Source organism: Microcaecilia unicolor, chromosome 9 (genome assembly GCF_901765095.1).
Source record: "Microcaecilia unicolor chromosome 9, aMicUni1.1, whole genome shotgun sequence".
Lineage (NCBI taxonomy): Eukaryota > Metazoa > Chordata > Amphibia > Gymnophiona > Siphonopidae > Microcaecilia > Microcaecilia unicolor.
The window spans coordinates 5,891,513-5,916,323 of NC_044039.1; the positions used below are offsets into that span (position 1 = coordinate 5,891,513).

Below are 24,811 nucleotides of genomic sequence, written 5' to 3' on the forward strand. Positions count from 1 at the left end.
TGCTATGTGATATAACCATCGACAATACCTACCAAGGTCTGTTTTGAAATGTTGTACAAAGCAAAACAGCAAAACTAGAGGCTGACAAATGCGCAAACCAATAGGGAGATAATATCAAAAACCAGTTTATTCAGAATATTCATATCAATATCAAGGACCCGACACGGTCCGTGTTTCGGCGCCAAAGCGCCTGCCTCAGGGGTCACAATCAACTTTCTCTAAGAAGAAGCTGATAGGCTTGAATAATTCCTTTATGTATGCGTTAATCCACAGAGCCAACCGATCAGCAAACACCATGTGACAAACACCATCCACCAGTCCCCTGAGGCAGGCGCTTTGGCACCGAAACACGGACCGTGTCGGGTCCTTGATATTGATATGAATATTCTTAATAAACTGGTTTTTGATATTACCTCCCTATTGGTTTGCGCATTTGTCAGCCTCTACTTTTGCTGTTTTGCTTTGACTTTCCGTGGAGGCTCCTCCTGTCTTCTTGGATTTGAAATGTTGTACGTCTTTCCAAGATGTATACCGCCTTTAAATAAAAGGAAGCCGGTTTTGAAATTCTTTAATCTAAAGAAATAAATGTTACCCATCGCCTGGCAGAGAGAATTCTAGCACTCCTGCAGGCCACTTGGTTCTCTCCACTCATCTGGCAAAGGTGCATGTATTTTTTTTTCTAACCCCCCCCCCCCCCAAAGTCCACTCACCAATCTGCTGAGATACATTCCTGAGCTGCATCTGCACTATGTATCACATTTCATATACGATAATGAATCCTTTGGGCAAGCATAAAATGGAAATTGGCTTTGTTTCATCAAGCTACATAAATCACTAATATCTTGTTAAATAAAAGTGTTTATTTCACAGTACATTTATGTGCACAGGAAAACTTTATAACAACAATGTACAGAAAAATAAAAGCTGGTGAATGTAAAAATATTCTGCAGTAAAGCTCATTTAAAAGAAATGATCTGGGTCCCACCAGGCTGGGCTTATTCTCTTCCAGTAACCCTTTCTTAAGGCAATCAGGACAGGACCAGACAGTGCACACATGCCATCCGACACAGATGGCAAACAGAATGCAAGTTCAAACGAGGTCTCCGCTAGGAGTTGCCAAAATCTTCGTTCTTTGCGATGCTCAGTCCAAGTGGACCCAGGCGTCTGCATTCTCTGAGTTGTACTGTATAATCTGAAGGGCCTCAGGCTGCCATCTGCTTTCCAAAAAACAAAATCTGTTCCTTTTTAATTCAATGCCTGATCTTTAAATTACAGTTCATTCAGATCCCTATTAAAAAGTACAGAAGAGGCAGGAGTTTCTTTTGCCTGTCTCTGCTCGAGTCACTCTTGCCAGGTCTAACCATCTAGCATATTCCATATTCAAAGCTCAGGCCACACCCTTAGGCCTTAAGGCTGATAAAAATGTATTGTTTATTCCGATAAAAAAGGGTAAGAATGTAAAAGTCCATCAGAACGCAAATGATTCAGCCAGAAACATTCAGTTTTTCCCCGTTTATAAAATCTGAAAAGCCACAAGCTTTACGCCTCCTATTTAAAAAGATTTCTCTATGGTATGTGCCCCTCCTCCCCTTCAGAGTACTCTTGAATATCAAGGGGGAAAATGGTTTTTTGGGGGTATTTTCTTTTTCTTGTATGTTTATATAAATGTCCTATTTGATTTCTAGAAGTATTTTCTTAGGTTGCAAATATTTTGGTGGTTTGCCTAAAAACAAAAAAAACCCCTCCAAATCTTCCCCCACACCTCCCTAAAAAAAAAAAAAACAGCTAACTACCCCATCATCAAGAAACAAGTTTTGAGAGAGCCCATGACCCATTCAGCTGAAATCACTAATCCCCCATGACGTACAAGCCCTATGCTATTTGCCAGCTATGCCGTTTTTCTTGGCCTTGTGCGCATGGGCGGATTTGCAGACCTTTTCCTCTCTTCTAGGATTGGCTGACATTTTTCTGGTGATACGACTGGAAGAGAATCGTCTCCCACGCAAGTTACAATGATGGCAACTGCTCAACTGCACTGAAACTATTTTAAGATTTCAAAGCTTGATAATAGATTTTATTATCCACCCCACCTGGCCACTTCAACAGCGGGAAATGTAATTGCTTCCATTTTTCATTCTTCTTGTGCCACAGACCTGCACCTAAATGGTAGCCAGAAGCTTGTTCTAAGTGGCACAAGGTACCACATTTCTAGCAGACAATACAATCAAGCTGGACCATATATTAACACCTACCCTGAAAACCCACTGTCACCATGGTCTCTCATAATGCCAGTGTAGTTATTCTTTCTTGTCACTCCCTCGATCGAATAGTCAGCTTTCTCACTAGAAATTTCCATCTACTATTTGAAGATCTAGCACCACTGGCTCCTGGTTGTTCCGAGTTCAAAGGTTTGTTCTCCAGGTGTCCCTATAAAATCCAGAGCATAAGAAAATCCAACAAGAGTGCTGTACTGTGTAACTCTTGCACTCCCAGCAGTGCAGACTGGGCCCGATGCGCTGGCTCTGTTCTCTTTACAAGGAATGGTTTCTTGCTGGTGGGGAAACATTAATCCATCAAAGAAAAGTCAAAAGGCTCAAAGTCCTGCCGGAAAGATTTAGCCAGCGTTTCTTCCTCTTCTCGACTGCACTTGCATTCCCTCCAGTCGGCTCTGGTAGGTATATTCAGAATGGCTTCGCTTGCCAAAACTTCCCTGCAATTCAGTACAGAAACAAACATCATATCAGGGCTCAGAACTTTCAGCTGTGACAGCAGCAAATTGCCAAGTCTGAAACACCACTAGGAATTCCTTTACACCACTCCACTCTGTCCGACTCCCCATCTCTAGTTCATCCTCTCATCCCCTTTCCACTCCTTCTTCTGGATCCACTGCAAGTATGGCTCCCAGGCTAGGTGCAATTGAGCCCCCCCCCCCCCCCCCCCCCCCCAACTTAATCGCAGTTAACATACTGAGAGGGCATATTATTCAAACACACTCCTCAAGTTGCACTAATGCTTTTCTCCAGGCCTTGGAGATCTTGCAGTGCAACAAACAGACCTTTGGATCCTTATCCATGTTTATACAGACCTGAGAACAAGCCGCCTGCGGAACTTATAACCGGTTTAGGCAGTTCTCCTGTGCATGAGTAAGCCACCGAGCAGAGGAAGGAAGTAGTTGATGCCTGAGGCAGGAGGGATAAAGGGGACCAGTTATATTGCTCTTGCCCCTACCCCCTATTTTGGCAACCCAACAGAAGATTGGTGGACTGCTCCTCTTTGGCTGCCAACCATGCATCTCTTTGAACCACAGCTACTGCTACCATTATGTGAAACAGAGTAGTTTTCTTTTCCTCCAAATAACTTTAATGCCACCAACAAGTGCAAAGAGATGAGGGTCAAGAGAGAAAGAACAGGAGCACGCAGCTGAAGAAAGATGAAGCAAGCCAAATACTGCACTCCAATCTGCTCAACTGAACATTAGCCTGCAAGCTGGAACCATGGACAACAATTAGCTGAACCACTCTTCCAGGAGCCTGTGTCCCCAAGGGACTATAAACTCTGGAATTTGTTGCCACAGAATGTAGTAAAAGCAGTTAGCTTAGCTGAGTTTAAAAAAAGGTTTGGATAGCTTCTTAAAAGGAAAAGTCCATAAGCCATTATTAAAATGGGGAAAATCCACTGCTTAATGCTGCAGTTGCACTTGAGACAGTTACTTGAACTGGTGACTCCCCCTTGAAAAAGTAGCCACGAAACGGGGACCTGTCGGGGTTTTAAGAGCACCAACTTGTTCAAGCTAAGTGCTGCATAAAATTAGATGATAGCATATTGATAAACAGAAATATATTTTCATATATAAGATTAGCAAAGGGTGGTGGAGGTTAAGTCAATGATTAGACAATACACACAGATAATACACCCAGTCATTGGGTGAAAAATCAAACAATCTTTATCGTGTGTTATATATGAGACTACTCCACTCTCAATAAGCTGAAGAAGCAATACACTTGTATTCATGTGTGTTTAAATATTTTGTTATATTTTTAGGATAAGCAGCATAAAATGTATTGTACTGTTTTGGGATCTTGCCAGGTACTTGTAACCTGGATTGGATAGACCTTCAGTCTATCCCAGTATGGCAATACTTATATATAACCCTGTTTTCTGGAGCAGGGAGGGGGCTTTTTTCTGGACCTATGCTCCACCCCACCCTTGCTCAACCACTCCTTCAAGGCAGTCTAAGAGCCCATCAGCTCAACTGGGGGTGAGGCTGAAAACCTAGAAGCTTCAATGAGGAATCTATTCCACCAGGGAAACAGCTGACGACTGGTGCTCTGAGAGTCCAACCTCAATCTTGCATGACCATGGAAAGTGGCTTAGAGATCATGGACCTTGAACTATAAAAATCCTGCTGTACCAGTCCAGCACATACCACCATCTGCTGGAGAGAGAATATACTGGTGATTGCCTCATCTTCACCACCCCTTCAGTATGGAATGTCATTGAAACGTTATGGTCCTGTGTCTCCATCTGGTGGCAGAGTGGCATAAACCAATATACCTGGACTGATCTAGCAGGATTCAAGAAACGGTTTCTTTTAGTCAGTGTGATAAAGATGGAAGGATCAACCCAAGCTTTATGCTCCTCAAAGTTGACATGAATAAATGGTAAAAGAATGATGGCTGCTTTGAGTACTGGCTTTTGCAAAAGAGAATGTGCCTTTTCAAACCCTAACCAGTGGCATCTAAATTAAGGGGTCAATTATACAAAGGGTTGTCCCTAAAACACCTCTTACAAAACTCCCCCCCCCCACCACCACCACCATGTGCACAATACACTATGACGAGTACACGCATAGTTGTACTCAACACCAGTGTAGGCAGGTTTGGAGAAATTTGTGCAGCGTATGGGCTCAGTCATGACGTAAACACATCAGTGATAACAAACATCTATACCTGCTCCTGAGCACTGAAATTCAAAAGCAACCAAAGAGAACACATCAGATCGACGGGTTAACTTGACGTCAATGATTTACAAACCTTCCAAACTGTAGAGGAAAATTCTTCTTAATTCTATGGAAGAGCTTCTCTCCTGTGTCCAATTCAACATAAAAATACGGTATTCCAGGCTGCACAATCTAAGAGACAAGAGATACAAGAACACAACTCTCTAGAAAAGAGTGATTTTCACAAGTTGAACTGTTCCCCCTCCAAGTAGTTCTTAGACAATAAGGAGGATTTTCTACATGTAAAAATTTCTCATACGTGATTTTTAGTGATTTGCACAAAGGCATTTGGGGAAGCAGATCTGAAGAGGGATAACTATGACACAAAAGGAGGAAATGCATTTTTGGCTTGTACTGTGGGCTACCCTTAAACCTTCTGAAAACTGTCTTTCTGCAGAGGTCCCAAGACAAGTATCCTCTTCCACAGCATTTTTCTTGGAAACGTACAAATACTGTATTCAAATGCGATGGCAGAAATCTTTCAGCTACAGGTTTTTCTTCTAAGACCTAATTTAGGGGGTCCTTCTACTAAGGCGCGCTGAAAAATGGCTCGTGGTAGCGAAGGCTTGGGTTTCGGCCACGCACCAATCCATTTTTCAGCGCACATGTAAAAAAAAAAAAAGCCCTTTTTAAAATTTTTGCCGAAAATGGACGTGTGGCAAAATGAAAATTACCGCCTGTCCATTTGGGGTCTGAGTCCTTACCGCCAGCCATTGACCTAGCGGTAAAGTCTCATGCAGTAACCGGGCGGGAATGACCTATGCGCACCAAATGCCACTTGGTGCGCGTAGCTGCTGCGCGCCAGAAAATAAAAAAATATTTCGCTCACCAAAAATGAAATTACAAGGGCCACGTGGTAGCGCCTTGTAGCGCTATAGAAATGCTAAATAGTAGTAGTAGTAGCCATGCAGTAACTCCATTTTGGCACGTGTTGGGCACGCGTAGACGCTGATGCGGCTTAGTAAAAGGGCCCCATAGTGAGAGTTGCGCTCTTGTGAATATAAGTTTCATAAGGAAACAGTGAATTTTTCCTTTAGTCTACCTTTGCGTGCCTCATTAAAAACAAAGCCAACACTTTCCCCTTCCCATCTGCCATTACACTTTCAATAAAAGCGTCTTGTACAGCCACCACATGAAACGTGAAAATCCGTAGTCATACTTGTTTGATGTCGGAGTGCTCTGGGATTTCTAACAGCTCGATCTGTTGTTCCTCAGCCTGAATAATAAAGGTCTCTTTAATGTGATCGGTTGTACAACAGTTGAGCGGGACAGGAACCACCTGCAGAAAGAATCAGCGTGTTGGAGATTTTCCGAGTAGCACGGTTTTCCAACAAAGAATCAACAGTAGGAATGCACAAAAGTCTGGTTAACTAGAAGGGACAGAAAGCATTTCGAGTGCACAAAAAAGGACGACAGAAAAGAGAACAGAAGTGTCTCGTACTTTGGCTTAACGGGTGGTGGGGAAGAAGGAAGAGTGGCTTCACAAGTCCTCATGTTTTGCATTCCATAAAAGTTGCAATTGCATGCAGTTCACCATCTGTATATTGAGTTGTAGGAATAATTGATTTTATTAGCCAGTACGCATACAAGGGTAGATTTGGTAAATGGTGCCAGGAAGAGCCATGCTGAGCCAATATTAGGGATCTCTGCGTGGAACGACCTTTACAGAATAGTGGCTTAAGGCACATCTTAAACCTGTGGGTGGGGGAACTTATACCTGACAGAAGCTGGTGTAAATAATGGCAGCTGAGCGTGCAAATGACACTGTTCTATAGCATCAAGCTTAAATCCTGGCGACACACCTCCCGTGGCCACACCCCCTTTGGAATTGCTCGCAAGAAAAGTTAGGTGCTCAGGTTACAGAAACGGGGCATAAGTCAGTTTCGCATGCAGCTACTAATTAGTGCTTCTTAAAGCTAATTATTGGTACTTATCTTCAAGTGCCAATTTCATGCTGATAATTACGTTATGCACGTAACTGACCCTGTAACTCAAACTTTAGGCACCATTTATAGAATTTGGGGGGTAAAGGGGGTATTTCTACACGAGGGTGTGTACTTTGGGGTAATCATTTACTTGTGGATGTGGCAACGTACACATGTAAATGACCCTTTACAGAATACTGATTAGCTGACGTATCCTTTAACGGTGAAAAGGCAGGCCAGTGGATTCTGGGTGGAACACGGGCAGAGTCTCAAGTTCACAATGTAGGTTCTAAAATACTATAATGAGAAATCCTGAAATGGACATTTACATCTGCTCTAGTGCTGATGTGTATGAACCTGCTACTTACACCAGTATTTCGTAAAGAAATGGAGGTGCTGCTTTCTCTTATCTTAAGCACCCCCATATAAAAATGACCCTCAAGAGGCCTCTTATAAATGAAACTACTTCACACGTGCTGTTTTGGTTTGCTTTTACTGACTTGTAGCTGGTATATAAATAATAGGCATGTATGCATTCTGTATTGCTTAGGCATGCTCAGGGCAGGATTTTGGGTGCAGTGTGAGCTATCCACACCTTCAATCGTGCTGTTGTTTCTTTAGGCCCATATATGCCGTTATAAAACAGAATATCAACTGGCACCTACATGACCTTCACACATACAAAATGACCTCCCCCCTTCACATGTGCTCAGTTAAAGAGAAGGACATTGTCTCTCGTCTCCTGCCTCCTCCGTGCCTGTGTACAGAAATCAGTGCTCCACTGAAAGGGCAGGGAATAGGTGGCTTGGAGAGCTGAGCTGTCTTACCCCAAATCACACCTAACAGTTAATTTGCCTTTCTGTAAGAATTACTATGCCACAATTTCTTGCTAGCAAACCAAAATCTACAATCTGAAACAAGAAAGCACTCTGAAAGGACTTCAACCAAAAAGAACAGAGGAAAGATATAAACCAGGAATATAAAAGTTTGCGTCATCATTGGGATGGCAGCATCCCTCAGTGCAACTTCTCATCAAGTCAGACAGGGCTCCCCAATCTGAACAGACTTAAACTAATGAGACACTTGGCACAAGATGTACGAGCTGCAAACAGAGCTGAAACCCAAAGGTCTGGAAGAGATTTCAGAAGCTGTAAGACTTGCAATTGCTCTGTGCTCTATGTGCCGGGGTCAGGCTCATTTGCGACTTCAACAAACCAGCCATGTGAGTCCGCCAGCACAATAACTGCACCCATCCCGCACAGCAGCCCATCCTACCTGTAACTGAAGGTGTTGGCTCCTGTAATTCCTTTCAAAGAGCACACATCTTTTCCCCTTGGCTTTTAAAAACTTTCTGAGTGCAGCTTTGTACTTCGCTACCTCCTCCATCACTTCAGACGAAAGCTCTACCACCGACTGATAATGTCCTATGGGCAAGATCAGGATGTGATCCGAGGTTAAGCCACCTTTGGCGAGGGCTAAGTAGCACTGGAACGAAACAGAGGGTCATAAAATAGAAAAAGGGCAAACTATGAGCACATCCCAAGAATGTTCTTCCTGGTGTTTGTCAGCTGCAGTTTCCTTAGGGTGGAGTGTGAAAAGACAGGCTTGTAGCAGGAATGCAGAGATTTTAAGAATGGGGCAATTCTTTGAATCTGCCTATGCTCAGCATCATTTTGTACAAACTGCAGATGTCACTTGAGTTAGTTGGGGATCCTGATCTACAAAGAGAGACTATTGTCTGGACTGGAGGCCACACAAGCCCAGATGACTGGCATCAAGGAAAAGGACACAGATGGTATAGTTAGAAGAAAGCAAATTTGAGTTTCAGAGCAGAGCTTGGAGTCCAGTATGAAAACCAAGCACTGGCCTCATCGTCTCCTCAAACTTTAGCTCACACTCATGCCTCAGAACAGTGTCAGTAGTGAAAAAGCTGCAGCATTTCACCTGCCTGTGGCAGTCTAGCAGTTGAGTGAGAGCAAAGAGCTGTGTACCTTTAAGATCACAATAAGGAATTTCTTCAGCACGTCATCTTAGACATCTGTTTTCCATGTGTAAAGCCTAAAAAGGCTTTTCTAAACGTGTGCAGCTAAACAGGCACATGCAAGCACACGTGTTCTCATAAAAGCACTGCCCGGTGGGTAACGTGCCTGCTGTTTGCACAGACGTTTCTCTGGAAGTGATAAGTGCATTTACAGAAAGTGTGAACAATACTCACATGGGTTCCAATGCTGACAACCAGGTGCTTTTCAACTTCTGGGCTAGCCAGACAGAACCAACAGGGGCCCGTGGGCTGGGCTTTCAGAGACAGAGAGAAACAGGTGTTAGTGTCTCTAGTAGAACAGGGTAAACACAGTTCACAAGCAGGCTAGCACACTTAAAGCAAATCCCAATAAATTCCTTTTCTATACCTTAAAGAATAACTTAGAGATTAAATAAAGTGACATTCGTCCCTGGCCAGACTCTAGAATCCAAATGTAAGCAGGGCCCCCAGTATTCCCACCATCTCTGGGTGGTATCTGTCATGGCAGCATGTCAGTTTGTGCCACCCTTTTGTCAGGAGCAGGCGCCGGTGAACGGAAAGGATAAGTGCTCATTTATAGTCTTTTGTATTCAAAGATTACATCCTAGCGGCATCTCCGAACAGGTTAGTTCTGTGCATACCCTGACAGCAATGAACTGTACCCCTAAGCCAGGGTATGTTGTGTACAATGTCAGTCTCTCAAATCTACTGGCAACACTTGTGCCGACGACAACTTCTGTCTGAAGCTCATAAGATGTAATCTGTATGGGTCACCTAGCAAGATGTGTGTGTGGCATACGATACAATGAGAACTATTTCTGTATCTTCCCGGCAAACCAGACATCGAGCTTTCTTTTTCTTGGCCCCAGACACCGGGAACAGTGTCCCTTCCCAAATTTAAATCCCTTCTCAAAACTTGGTTATTTTCACAAGCCTATGGAGTCCCACCCGACGAAGCCTGACTCTGGTGTCTTGTGCCTAATTGTTTTGAAGGCTAATCTTGAAAGATTGCTTTCCTCTATCCTGTCAAATTAATAGAATTCCTTTTCTCCTTTTATTTGTATTTTTGAACTGTAAATCACCTTAGTCCATCCGTGGGTTATGTGCAATATAGCAAATTAAATAAACCATAAACCATTTTCTTGGTCTGTGACCTCTCGTCGTGCTCTTTATACAGGACAACCAGCCTTCGCATCTCTTCTTCTTCTCTCTTTCCCGCACAAACACAAACCTCTTTTTAGTCCTCTCTTTTTTTAAACTATGGTTTGATTTTCTCATTCTTTGGCTGTATTGTCCCTACTCTTTGGAACTCCCTCCCTGCACAACTTTGACTTGAATCCTCAGAAAAGAAACTTAGGGCCGCCTTGAAGACCTGACTTTTCACTCAGGTCTTTCCATCAGCCAAAATAGACAAGATTTGCCCATTTCTGGTTTTTTATTAACCCTTGATTTTTGGTAGTATATTGGACTGAGATGTTGTGCTAGTCAATTTCCTTCCTTTTGTCTTATTTTGTCCACGTTTCTTTTATGTTAATTACTGTTTATCATTCAACTGGCTTTTGTAAACCACTATGATGGCTTGAAGAATGGTGGTATAACAAATAAATAAATAAAATAACCTCTTTGGCATAATGCACGTGAGAAAGAGATCCTCTCCAACATACCTTGGCATAGCAGCAAGGTTCATTCTTTCATGGTATGCACAAAATTAACTCATTGGGAGACATTATCCCTTCATTCATCGCAACCTGTCACACAACCATATCAGGACAACGCTCTTATGAACGCTTAAGGAAGAGGTTCCCAAACCTGGTCCTGGAGGCACCCCAGCCGGTCAGGTTTTCAGGATACCCACAATGACTATTCATGAGAGAGATTTGCATGTCCTGCCTCCACTGTATGCAAATCTCTCTCATGAATATTCATTGTGGATATACTGAAAACCTGACTGGTTGGGGTGCCTCCAGGACTAGGTTTGGGAACCACTGGCTTATGGGAAAAGAACAGCTCGTTCCACAGATGTGAACTGTGCTTTATAATTAGTACCAGTCTTCTTTCCCCAAATAGAGGGCTGTATTCCACATTGCAAAATGCTGCATGGACTTGCCATCTGTCTGAGCTCTCCGAGACAGTCCTGCATTAAGCCACAGCATGGAATCCACGATGACCACAAAAGCAATGCAGCTCTAAAAAAAAAAAAAAAAAGAGAAAAGGTGGCACTGGATACTCACGTGGTTTCCGAGGCTGCTTTGGGGAGGAGTGCTGCCCACCCCCCCGTCCCGCAGAAGGCCGTTTCTTTCCTTGCTGCTTGCTTAGATCAAAGAAAAACTGAGTAGCTGGTTCCTCCTGGAAAGAAGGAAGCAAACACGGGAATCAAGAGACGTCAACAGTGTGGCGTCCTACGGCTGCAGATATTTCCAGGACACTGTGTATGAGGCAGCGTGAAAGGGCCTCACTCTCCCTGCACGGGAAGACAGAGGCTGGAAGACGGAGTGAAATAAAAATTGGTCGTACTGTGTAAGTTATTATTACCTTCACTATTTCTAACTCTACCTTAGCATCTCTCAAACATGACTGTCAATAGATTTTTTGCTACTGGGGAAAGGGGTGTAAAGAAGAAGTCCGTTAATGTTAATGCGTACGTCTAGCAGCGCTATAGAAATAAGTAATTGTAGAAAGCAGGAGGGAAAACTGTAGGATTTGGTGGTCACATTCTAATGGCATCAAAAAATCCACTGTAGGAACTGCTGGTTATGCAATTTAAGTAAGATAAACAGTCTTCACATTTCAGCTATTTGTGTCTTCTGCTGATTTAAAAAAACAACCAACCAACCAACAGATTCTAGTCTAAACGACAAACTCAGGGGCTCATTTATGAAGCTACGTTAAGGTGCACCTAAAATGGCACACTGCGGGATGCGTACAGGCTTCCTGCGGTAACTGCCAAATTAGCACGGGCTACTGCAGGTGCTAAAAAATATTAGTATTTTTGGGAAGAGGTGACGTGTCAGGGGAGAGTGGGCGTTCTTCTGCTAAACAGCGCAGCCATATTAGCACACGCTAACTGGTTAGTGCAGAATAACGCGTGAGCCCTTACCACCTACAAAATGGGCAGCGGTAAGTGCTTACATGGTCATGTTTTTTCAATGGCCGTGTGCTAATGGCAACATTCATCCTTACAACTAAAGAAGTTCTTTACACGTTGACAATTTATAAGCAATGAGAATAAAGAAAATATCCTGAGGAAAAAGCCTCAAGAAGCTCCCAGCAAATCAGCTGGTCGAGGACAACTTCATCATCAGCAGAAAAACCCTCTCAAATAACAAGACATTTAAGTCAAATGCAACAGCAGAAAAATTTCAAGAAGTACTTAACTGCATGATCCCTTTCTCCCAGTTAAACAAAAACCAGACTGTGACAGATGACGACCAACGTCAGGGTCAATCAGTCCAAAATTTAGAACTCTGTTCACTCTTGATGGAACGTGGGTCTGCCTCCTATGTTCTAACTGAATTTTGAACTGATTGACCCTGACGCAGCTATCGAATTGCTGGCCATCGTGCAGCTAAGTATTTCTTGAAAGTTTTCTGCTCTTGTATTTGAATTAAATGTCTTGTTATTTGGAAGGGTTTTTTCTGCTGATGATAAAGACCTGCTTGACCAATTGATTGCTAGGAGCTTCTTCAGGCTTTTACCTCCCGATATTTTCACATAAAATGTAGTTTTAGCTATGTCTGCTTAGTTATTTGGATACTGCCACTGAACTTTGGTGGACCTAGGTGACTTCAAGGAGCTGCCCATACCTGGATAAGGGCCCCACAAGGCTTCCCTATCCCCTGCCCGTTCCCCCAACCCCTTCCAACAGTCATAACAGTCTGATCACTAAAAACCAACCTGTTCAAAAAGGCATACCACAATGATCGATCCTAAATTCCAGATAACGAAACTTATACCAGAACTGGACAAAACTGAACCCTCGATACTTGATTGCTTCATTTACTCTGTCACCATTGAACTTTAATGCAATACCACTCTGTATTTCTCATTCCGATAATGGTGATCGCCACTACAGCATAACGTAAGCCACATTGAGCCTGCAAATAGGTAGGAAAATGTGGGATACAAATGCAACAAATAAATAAATAAATAAAACTATTCTCATTGCTTATAAATTGTGCATCTATAGAGAACTTCTTCAGTTGTTTATGTTTGAACATTACTGGTTCTCTTCCCAGACATCGGTTTTTTTTTGTTTTTTTTTTAAACATTAGCACTTAGCCATTAATACAAAAAAATAGAAAATCGACCATTTTACAGTTGTGGTAAAAATGCCCTTAATGCATGGGAAAAATCTGTGCAAGGCCGCACCAAGGTCACTTTTTACAGCAGCTTAGTACAAACCCTTAGGTATTTATTCTCCATCAATGTACCGTCCATGTTAAAAACGCCAGACCATGGCATTCAGGGCCTGGTTTTCTAAGCTCCTTCCCTGCACACATGAGAAAAACGCTTCAGGGGTCTGTTAATGCCTACTTTTGGGGGTATCGGGGAGGGTTGTTTTTCATTGTTAATTTGACTGGTTCTGAGGGTTTATTTTAGCCCTGAAGATGTGCTTCTATTACTACTACTACTACTATTTAGCATTTCTATAGCGCTACAAGGCATACGCAGCGCTGTACAAACATAGAAGAAAGACAGTCCCTGCTGAAAGAGCTTACAATCTAATAGACAAAAAATAAATAAAGTTTGCTTTATTGAATTTTAATCAACATAATATTCAAAACAAAAAGAACAATGCTTCAATTAATTAGGCCCTAAACGACCCATCCACTGTTTCATGAATTAATTTACCTCTTCTATGGTTCTGGCCTGCTTTGCCTTGTTTGAGTCTTTCCCAGACTTTTTGTATGGGTTTTCGGTGACATCTAGTGGCTGTTTCAGTAGCTCTGCAGGGTCCATCAGGGTCAGCGGCACAATGTTAAATGCATAGAGGTACTGCGGAGATCAAGAGAGAGGTATGAAGGTGGCAAAAAGTCTTACCCTTAAAAGACAGCTCATTGCATTACACTGTAATAAGGGACTAAAACAGGGTGGAATTTGGAAAACAAAAACATCCTGGACATTAGTTATTACAGAAAATCTCAACTCCTGTGCTTCAGCAATGAAGAAATGCGCCCCTGGAAATATTCCGGTCTGTGGCTGGATGGGGTTGTAACCACTTTTGGCAATGACTTTCACAATGTTCACAGGTGGCTCAGCAAGGCCAGGTCTCTTCTGTAGGTCTGAGAGAACACTCGGTATTACTTGGAATCGTTTTCGACTTCCAGATCCTGTTGCTTCATTAGTCAAAAACTCACTTTTCTTTTTAAGGGAAATCTGTTGTCTGCAGGCATTGTTATATAAAGGCGATTTGCTTAATATGTACATTAAGGCAATGCTCAGCTAGGAATCAGTGAGCTCAAATTCATTCTTATTCAGAATAATACCATAAAATTCATTTGTCATGCTCAGAAGTGCGACTATAATCACACATTGTTGAAAGTTCATCACTGGCTGCCGATACCTTCAAATATTCAATTTAAGATCCTCATCTTGCCTTCCAAGTGCTTCATCTGAGAGCGTCCGTCCATTTGGCTAACAAGTTAACCCCGCCTTGTACATTCAGATCTAATACCTGAACTTACTATCTATTCTACTACTACTACTACTAACTAGCATTTCTAAAGCGCTACTAGGGTTACGCAGCGCTGTACAATTTAAACATAGAAGGACAGTCCCTGCTCAAAGAGCTTACAATCTAAAAGACAAGAGAACAATCTAAGACAAGTGAACAATCTAGAGGACGAGTGAACAGATAATCTGAGAGGGTGGATAGATTGGAGGACGAGTGAGCAGTTAATCTGATAGGGTGGATAGATTGGGCCATTTCATATTTCTACAGCGGTTAGGCGCCGAAGGCAGCATTGAAAAGGTGAGTTTTAAGCAGAGATTTGAAGATGGGTAGGGAGGGGGCATGGCGTATGGGTGAGGGAAGATTGTTCCAGGCATAGGGTGAGGCAAGGCAGAATGAGCAGAGCCTGGAGTTGCAGTAGTGCAGAAGGGTACTGAGAGAAGGGCTTTGTATCTGCACTACCATTAGAGGTCTGGAGGCAATTCGGATGCTCCGAGCAGGAGTGACTGTTCCTGCTCCCCCCACTAGACACCAGGGACCCCAGTAAGAGCTTGGGGTGGGGTCAGAAAAGGGGGCCACTAATGTCTTTGTAGGGCGTCAGGGGTGAGATTACGGCTGCTGTTGGCAACAGCAATTTCAAAAAGCTTCTCCCAGAAATAAGGGGGTATGAAAGTATACTCTTCCTCCCCACATGAAACTGCTGCTCCCACAGGATGTGGAGAGGTGTGGATGTGCACTCTTGTAAAGTGGTGTACAGAGGGTAGGGGGGTGAGGGCGGTCCGCTCTGGGTGCATGATGCTGGAGGGGTGCAGGGAGCATTGGCTCCGCTGGTTCCCTGCTCTCTCTGCTGTCACTTCCTGTTCCGGGGAGGGTGGGGGGAGGGGAATGTTGTGTGTCGTGCTGCACCCGGGGGGGGGGGGGGGGGGGGGGTACCAAGGAACGCCATTCTTGTATGTCCCTGCATGTAGTTTACAAGAGGCTTTGTGTTTGATAGAGTTTTTGTATAATACTCTTGAGAATTTTCCATGTCCTGACCTGGACATCCTAATTCCATGTCCTTTCTAAATCTGGGCTCTATGCGACCTCACAAAACACAGAAAAAAGCCAGAGACCCGCAACGATTTATTGGAATCACAGGACAATCATGTTTAAGTGAAAAAATACGAAAACCAAAACAAAATAACCTTTATCGTACTGTCATCTGGGTAAGTTTACTGGGCAGTAACACGATCTCTTTCCTCAATCCCCACACCAATCTCTAATAATTGTATTTACTCAGTAAACTGCTTGGATCCAATAACAAACCTGAAAATGCTTTTAAACTTTGCTGAACTAACAACAGGTTGAACCTAAACCTGTTACGGGTTTTACTGCACACCAAGGCTAATCATGCATTTCAATGTGTCAGCTGAGAAAGTTCCTACTCTGCTTTCACTTTTTAAATATAGATGCCTACACTAGTGCGAGTTTCTTACTTGTCCACATCTAGCTTTAATGATCCCAGGATTTCAAGTTTAGCAATTCTGTTTTAGGACATCAGTCATGCTGTTACCTTTTTCTTGCCCACGTTGCCCACACTTGCCAGGGCTATGAATCTGCTCACATGTTGTGCATTTTCCTGAAGCACCACGTGGTTTCTGTGGGACACCAAAAACAAGCATTTAAAACAGAACTCTAGTACCAATTCAGCCCTAGGGAAAGGGAAAGAGGATGGGACTTGCTATATCGCCTTTCTGTGGTTATGATCAAAGCAGTTTACATATTATATACAGCGACTTATTCTGTACCTGGGGCAATGGAGGGTTAAGTGACTTGCCCAGAGTCACAAGGAGCTGAAGTGGGAATCGAACCCAGGTTCCGAGGCCACTGCACTTAGCACTAGGCTAATCCTCTCTACTCTGTTTCTCCAGACAACGACCTGGTAGCTACTGCTCTGTGCAGGTGTCCAGGTAACCAGAGCTCATTTCCAAGCCCACATTAGGGCTGGAAGGGCTTGTGACACATATTACCACTTACAGTCCCAATTCATGCTCTTAGGTGCTTGTGACACTGTTTATGCTTATTGAAGCTCAATATATCACTTTAGCTAAGACAAGGCGGGTCACAAATAAAAAATAAATCCTAAAAGCAGGAAACAGAACACCATAAAACTGTATTGTCATACTGGGACAGACTGAAGGTCCATCAAGCCCAGCATCCTGTCTCCGAAAGTGGCCAATTCAGGTCACAAGTACCTGGCAAGATCCCAAAACAGTACAATATATTTTATGCTGCTTATTCTAGAAACAAGCAGTGGGTTTTCCCCAAGTCCATTTTAATAATGGTTTATGGACTTTTCTTTTAGGAAGCTACACAAATCTTTTTTTAAACCCCGCTAAGCTAACTGCTTTTACCACATTCTCTGACAAAGAATTCCAGAGTTTTAATTACATGTTGAGTGAAGAAATATTTTCTCTGATTTGTTTTAAATTTACTACTTTGTAGCTTCATTGCGTGCCCCCTGGTCCTAGTATTTTTGGAAAGACTAACAAGCAATTCACGCCTACCCATTCCATTCATTATTTTATAGACCTCTATCATATCTCCCTTCAGCCGTCTCTTCTCCAAGCTGAAGAGCCCTAACCGCTTTAGCCTTTCCTCACAAGGAAGTTGTCCCATCCTCTTTATCATTAGGGAAGGGCTAATCATCCAAGGACAAAGAATAGGGAGAGATGGGAGATAGGTCACAGGAGTTTGATTAGTGCCAAACAGACTTCGCTGCACAGAACCGCTGGCTAAATCAAATAAAAACACCTTCAGTTGACAGAAAGCAGGGTAAAGGCTGGAATGGGGTGCAAGAAGACTCCCCAATTATAGCCAGCTGGAAGGAGAATGTAATTCATGCAAGAAAGATTTTAAAACAAACTAAAAACAGAAAGAGGTATGTGGTGGGGCTGGAGTGGGTGCCAGTGACAGGACAGTCTCACCCCATACCCTTTTATGAACAGCTGGAGTTACCGACTGATCAGCTCTCACTGATAATGACTTAGGAACTATTAATATATCAGCAAATGGGTCCCAAACTGGCACCTGCTCTATTTATCACAATGGGCTCTGCTCTATACAACACAATTGCAAAGAAAGTTACCAGTGTAATTGCTACTATTAATTTCATATTCCTAGGAATATTTTACATAAGCAGTTCAGCAGCCTCAATCACCTGTACGGAAGTCTCTCATAGGACGCCCCCTCCAATGCAGCAAAATGATACCTCGGCTTCAGAGCGAAGGCTAAATCGGCCACCAGGGCGGAGCCACATTTTCTGGTGTCCACTTCTCCCTGTAAAAGGTAAAAGCGGTTACTCTGCCCGTCTTGTGACAGCCTCCATGCAGTACAATACGTGATCCAGCAGAGTCTCAACGGCTCACAAATGACATTACACGCACTCTGTGAACTAACGTGTGCGTGATAATATAACACATCACTGCTATCATTGGGTGCTCTCCAAAGAAATCTAAGAGCAACACCTTAAAAACTAATTCTAATTATCTATAAGTTCAGTACTAATTCTTACCATCTGACCTTGTAAAACACTAAAGGTAAAATTATGTATAATCATACCTGATAATTTTCTTTCCATTAATCATAGCTGATCAATCCATAGACTGGTGGGTTGTGTCCATCTACCAGCAGGTGGAGATAGAGAGCAAACTTTTGCCTCCTTATATGTGGTCATGTGCTGCCGGAAACTCCTCAGTATGTCGATATCAAAGCTCCATCCGCAGGACTCAGCACTTAGAGAATTACACCCACGAAGGGACACTCTGCCCAGCTCACCACCGCCGAAACGGGGGAGGGGAATTAACCCAGCTCATCCCCACACAAGTGGGGGAGGGGAATCCGTCCAGCTCATCCCCGCGGAGCGGGGGAGGGACACCACACCCGCCGATTCGGGGGGATCTGGCTTATCCTGCAACCGCAACCGCGGGAGGAGCTGACTGACCCTAACACCGCCGAAGCGGGAGGGGTACAAAGCTGCCCTACAGCCGCACGAAGCGGGAGGGAGTGCCGGCAGAATTTATGTCTCAATCCAGCCCCGTAAAACGGAGGGGAGAGGAATGCAGCAGCTCACTGTAACACAAACTCGTCTCAACTCTTGAAGAATCCAAGTGAAAGAAGAACTTGAACACGAAGTCCTCCTGAAGTAACTGAAGGCTAAACTTGAACCTAAAATTCAACCAGAATATAAACAGTACAGATATCTGGGAGGGGCTATGGATTGATCAGCTATGATTAATGGAAAGAAAATTATCAGGTATGATTATACATAATTTTACCTTCCATATCATCAAGCTGATCAATCCATAGACTGGTGGGATGTACCGAAGCAGTACTCACCCAGGGCGGGACATAGAAATCCCTGACCTCAACACTGAAGCTCCAAACCGGGCCTCCGCCCGTGCAGCCACAGTCAAACGGTAATGCTTGGAGAATGTATGAGCCGAAGCCCACGTTGCCGCCTTGCATATCTCTTCCAAGGAGACGGATCCGGCCTCTGCCATCGAGGCCGCCTGAGCTCTCGTGGAGTGAGCCTTCAGCTGGATAGGCGGCACCTTCCCCGCGGCCACATAAGCCGCTGCAATGGCTTCCTTGACCCATCTTGCCACTGTAGGCTTAGCAGCCTGCAGACCCTTATGAGGACCTGCAAACAGGACAAACAGATGATCCGATTTCCGGAAATCATTGGTCACTTCCAAGTATCTGATGATGACTCGTCTCACATCCAGATATTCAAGAGCGGAGTACTCCTCTGGGTAGTCCTCCCTACGAAAGGAAGGGAGAGCTGCTGATTCACATGGAAGCGAGAACCAATCTTGGGCAGGAAGGCAGGCACTGTGCGAATAGTCACTCCTGCCTCAGTGAACTGTAGAAAAGGCTCTCGACATGAGAGCGCCTGGAGCTCGGAAACTCTTCTGACTGAAGTGATAGCCACCAAAAAGACTGCTTTCAACGTCAGGTCTTTCAGAGATGCCCTCGACAAGGGTTCCAAAGGCGGCTTCTGCAATGCTCTTAGCACCAGGTTGAGATTCCACGCAGGCACCACTGAGTGCAGAGGAGGGCGCAGGTGATTAACTCCCTTGAGAAAGCGCACCACATCTGGCTGCGAAGCCAGGGAAAGCACCCTTCAGGCGGCCCCTGAAGCAAGCCAGAGCCGCTACCTGGACTTTAAGGGAACTGAGCGACAGGCCTTTCTCCAGACCTTCTTGCAGGAACGCCAACACTGAAGAAATTGGAGCAGTGAAGGGAGAAAGTGAGCCTGCTTCACACCATGCTGCAAAGATACGCCAAACCCTGGCGTAAGCAGTAGAAGTAGAGCGCTTCCTCGCTCTCAGCATAGTGGCGATGACCTTGTCTGAGAAGCCCTTCTTCCTCAGACGCTGCCGCTCAATAGCCAGGCCGTAAGACCAAAGGGAGAGGGATACTCCATCACCACGGGACCCTGATGTAACAGGCCCTGCTCCACTGACAGCCGCAGAGGATCTTCGACTGAGAGCCTGAACAAGTCCGCATACCAGGGACGTCTGGGCCAATCCGGACCCACCAGGATTACCCTGCCGGGATGCTTTGCCACCCGGTCTAGCACCCTGCCCAACATGGGCCAGGGCGGGAACACATAGAGGAGCTCTTGTGTCGGCCACTGTTGGAGAAGAGCATCTACTCCCAGGGATCGAGGGTCCCGTCCTCTGCTGAAAAAGCGCGGCACTTGGCCATTGGCCGATGACGCCATCAGATCTAGGCTCGGCTGGCCCCAGCGCTTCGTGATGTCCAAGAACGCCTGAGCAGATAGTTGCCACTCTCCGGGCTCCAAGGTATGGCGACTGAGAAAGTCCGCCTTGACATTCATGACTCCGGCAATGTGGGCCGCTGAAAGCTGCTCCAGGTTCGCTTCCGCCCACTGGCAAAGACTCATAGCCTCCTGGCTAGAGGGGCGCTCTTGGTACCTCCCTGGCGGTTGATATAGGCCACAGCCGTGGCATTGTCCGACAGGACCCGTACAGGCTTCAACACCAGTACCGGGATGAACTCCAATAACACCAACCGAATGGCTCTGAGTTCCAGGAGGTTGATAGACCACTTGCCTCTGCAGGAGACTAGAGCCCCTGCGCTGTCCTTCCCAAGCAGTGGGCTCCCCAGCCCATCAAAGAGGCGTCTGTCGTGACGACAATCCACTCCGGGGTCACCAGAGGCAATCCTGCAGACAACTTGTCTGTCTGCGTCCACCAGCTCAGCGCCTTGCGCACTGCTGGGTCCACGGGAAGGCGCACAGCATAATCCTCCGACATCGGAGTCCAGCGCAGCAGCAGAGATAGCTGTAGTGGTCTCATATGAGCCCTGGCCCAGGGCACTACTTCCATCGTGGCCGTCATAGAGCCCAACAGCTGCACGTAGTCCCAAGCCCGAATAGGAGAGGCTACTAGGAACTAGTCCACCTGAGCCTGAAGCTTGACAATCCGATTGTCTGGCAGGAACACTCTGCCCACTTGGGTGTCGAATCGAGTCGGGCGCAGCTGGCTCTTCTTCCAGTTGATGATCCATCCCAGGGAGCTCAAAAGAGCAACTACCCGGTCCATAGCTTTGCCGCACTCTGCATAAGAGGGGGCTCGGATCAACCAGTCGTCCAGATAAGGATGGACTTGTACTCCTTCCTTTAGCAGGAAGGCCGCTATGACCCCCATTACTTTGGAAAAGGTCCGCGGAGCAGTAGCCAACCCGAAAGGGAGGGCTCTGAACTGGAAGTGTCGTCTCAGGACTGTAAAACGCAGAAAGCGTTGGAGAGGAGGCCAGATGGGAATATGCAGGTACGCTTCCTTGATGTCCAAGGAAGCCAAGAACTCTCCTGCCTTCACTGCCGCTATAACAGAGCGGAGAGTCTCCATGCGAAAGTGCCTCACTTTCCAGGCCCGATTGACCCCTTTGAGGCCGAGGATAGGCCGGACAGAACCTCCTTTCTTTGGAACCACAAAGTAAATGGAGTAACGTCCCTTGCCAATCTGATTTTTTGGCACCGGAACGACTGCACCCAGGCGGATCAGGTTGTCCAAGGTCTGCTGCACTACCACAGCTTGACCGGAGACTTGCAGGGAGAGAGTACAAACCCGTCTCTTAAGGGTTGGCAGAACTCTAGCTTGTAGCCGTCTCTGATGACTTCCAGCACCCACGCGTCTGAAGTTATAGTGGTCCACTCGCCCAGCAACGAGGACAGCCGTCCTCCAATCTGCACTGGGGCGTGGACCAAGGCCCCGTCATTGGGTACGAGACCCTGGGGGAGGACCGGAGGGAGCACCTCCGGGACGGCGGTCTCTGCGAAAGGAATGCTGCTTGGGGGAGAAATTCCTCTTGAAGGAAGAGGGGGCAGAGGAACCCGACTTGCCCGGGCGGTATGGAGGTATCGGGACGAGTACTAACCCGAGCCCTGACCTCTGGTAATTTCTTGCCCTTAGACGTGCCGAGATCGGTCACGATTTTGTCCAGCTCGACCCCAAAGAGCAGCTTGCCTTTAAAAGGCAATCTAGCCAGGCGGGATTTAGAGGCGTGGTCAGCAGACCAATGTTTCAGCCAAAGCCACCGCCGCACAGAGACTGTCTGAGCCATGCCTTTAGCTGAGGCTCTCCAGACATCATACAGCAAGTCTGCCAAATAGGCTAAGCCCGATTCCAGGGCCGGCCAATCAGCCCTCAAGGAATGATCCGAGGGGGAAGCCCGCTGCACCATAGTCCGGCACGCCCTGGCCACATAGGAGCCGCAAACTGAGGCCTGCAAACTTAAAGCAGCTGCCTCCAAGGACGACCTTAAGGCCGCCTCCAATCTTCTGTCTTGGGCGTCCTTTAGGGCCGTGCCACCTTCCACCGGCAACGCCGTTTTCTTAGTCACCGCAGTGATTAAAGAATCCACGGTAGGCCACAGATAGGCCTCACGTTCACTCACAGCCAAAGGATAGAGGCGGGACATAGCCCTAGCCACTTTAAGGCTCGTTTCCGGGACATCCCATTGAGCCGCAATTAAGGTGTGCATGGCATCATGCACGTGGAAGGTTCTAGGCGGGCGCTTCGTCCCCAGCATAATGGCAGAGCCAACAGGGGCTGAGGGAGAGACGTCCTCCGGAGAGGAAATCTTCAAAGTGTCCATGGCCTGTAACAACAGGTTGGGCAAATCCTCTGGGCTAAAAAGCCGCGCTGCAGAGGGGTCATCCGCTCCATCCGAGCGGGGATCTATCTCCTCCAAGGAATCCGCAAAGGATCGTTGGGAGACCTCAGACACGCTGCCCTCATCTACATCGGAGGAGACAAAAGTCCTCCAAGGCCTGGAAATCAACCCGAGGGCGTTTACCTCTGGGAACCTCAACCTCTTTATCAGAAGAGGGAGCAGGGGCAGCGTTTTGCATGAGGAAAGCCTGATGCAGCAGCAAAACAAACTCGGGGGAGAAACCCCCCAGACTGTGCACTTCCGCAGCCTGGGCAACAGCCCTAGACGCACTCTCAACCGGCGCTCGCAATAGCGGGGGAGAGACATGCTGCGCATCCAAAATGGCGTCCGGCGCGAAACTCCGTGAAGGAGCCGCGCGGGAAGAACGGCGCTTAACTTTAGCCGCTTTTGTGCCGTCGCCCAAATTAAGGGCGTTCATGGCATTAATGTCTCCAACCTCAAGGGCGGCCCCGAAGAAGCCGTCCGAGCCGCGTGGCCGGCCAAGATGGCGGAGGCGAGGAGCGGGGGATGGGCGTTTATGGCGGGAAAAAACCGCCACGCCGGAGGAACGACCGGGACATTCATCGGTCACTAAACTATCACCCATCAAGGGCGAATCAGGTTGTAAAACCCCCGCATCCCCTCTAGAAGCGCTCCAGCGATCCGGGGAGCGACCCTTTGCGCCCTCGCCCTCCGACGCCATTGCCACGAGGAGAAGAATCGGGGAACCCCCTGCCCGCTATAAAAAGGTAAAATTACCTGCTTGCCGCTCCGAGCTGTAACGAACTGGTGTCCCAGTGAGTAGCTGCAATGAACGTTTAAAGAAACGTCGAATTAAACGCCTTTAAAGACGTTTAAAAATATTTTTTTTTTTTTTTTTAAACGGAGCCAGCGGGAGGGGGGAGAAAAGGAGGGACCTGGCACCACCAGGTTTGCACTTGCTCAAAAGAGCCCTCAACCCCAGGCCTCAACAAAACCTAAGGATTAGGCTTGGAGGCCTAGCCAGAGCTGCTGCTGTGTGTGACCACCACCTGCTGAGATAGAGAACATACTGAGGAGTTTCCGGCAGCACATGACCACATATAAGGAGGCAAAAGTTTGCTCTCTATCTCCACCTGCTGGTAGATGGACACAACCCACCAGTCTATGGATTGATCAGCTTGATGATATGGAAGGGGATAGTTAGAAAGCTGTGTTAAGGCAGTAACCCGCGTTACATGCACCTTAATGTGCGTTAAAGGGGTTCTAATGCTGGTTGCAATGCCCTAACACAACGTTAAGCTACTTGCATTATATAGTAAAGTAAATCAGCACATTACTATGTTATAATGTGTTTCACATATTACAAATACTTTAAGATGGCTTACAGTGAGCACCAGGTACCTACTGCAAGCCACATCACAGCCGGTAAAATAGCCCCTGCTAAAAGCTGCAGCTATTTTACTGCCTGGGAGCACAGGCTGCCAAGCCACGGCCCAACAGTCCCGGGCTGTATGTTATAGGGGCCAGCAAATTAATAAATTTGTAATGGGGGGGGGGGGGGGGGGGGGGGTCTTTGTATTCTTTTTTTTTTTTACTGCGATTGCAAGTAATGCAGTTATGATCTTGCACAATAGCTTATATGATAAACTGAATGCTCCAAATAAATGCTTTTGATAAACTTTTAGTGGGAATTTAAACCGGTAAATTTGGGATAATAACTCCACAGAGAGGCTAATTCCCAAGGAGTTTATCACTCTGAGTGCGGCGCAAGTCAGCCACTGTAAAAACACTGTGTCTTTTAGTTTTCATTAGCTGCAGGTCCATGTGTGAGGTTATTTTGCTTGAAGGTAAAATAGTCTCATTATTTAAATTATATCTGGCTTGGCTACTGTGGGTTTAGCAGAGAGATGCAGACTGCAAGCTTTGACAATCTCCAGTGGCTCTCACTGGTTCACATTCACACAATCAAACTTCAGCTTTCACATATGCTG

At 45.9% G+C, this 24,811-nt stretch overlaps 1 protein-coding gene across 1 annotated transcript in view; it reads right to left on the minus strand.

Moving 5' to 3' along the window:
* Window positions 1-1,638: 1,638 nt before the first annotated feature.
* CWF19L1 (CWF19 like cell cycle control factor 1) overlaps window positions 1,639-24,811 on the minus strand; it is a 34,284-nt gene continuing 11,111 nt past the window's right edge. The window contains exons 6-14 of the mRNA XM_030214655.1: window positions 17,815-17,933; window positions 16,168-16,252; window positions 13,796-13,939; window positions 11,176-11,290; window positions 9,140-9,219; window positions 8,200-8,409; window positions 6,159-6,278; window positions 5,034-5,131; window positions 1,639-2,710 (exon numbers count right to left, since the gene is read on the minus strand). Of these exons, the coding sequence (XP_030070515.1) occupies window positions 2,566-2,710; window positions 5,034-5,131; window positions 6,159-6,278; window positions 8,200-8,409; window positions 9,140-9,219; window positions 11,176-11,290; window positions 13,796-13,939; window positions 16,168-16,252; window positions 17,815-17,933 (1,116 nt within the window). The 3' untranslated portion in view covers window positions 1,639-2,565. The remainder of the gene's footprint in view (window positions 2,711-5,033; window positions 5,132-6,158; window positions 6,279-8,199; window positions 8,410-9,139; window positions 9,220-11,175; window positions 11,291-13,795; window positions 13,940-16,167; window positions 16,253-17,814; window positions 17,934-24,811) is intronic.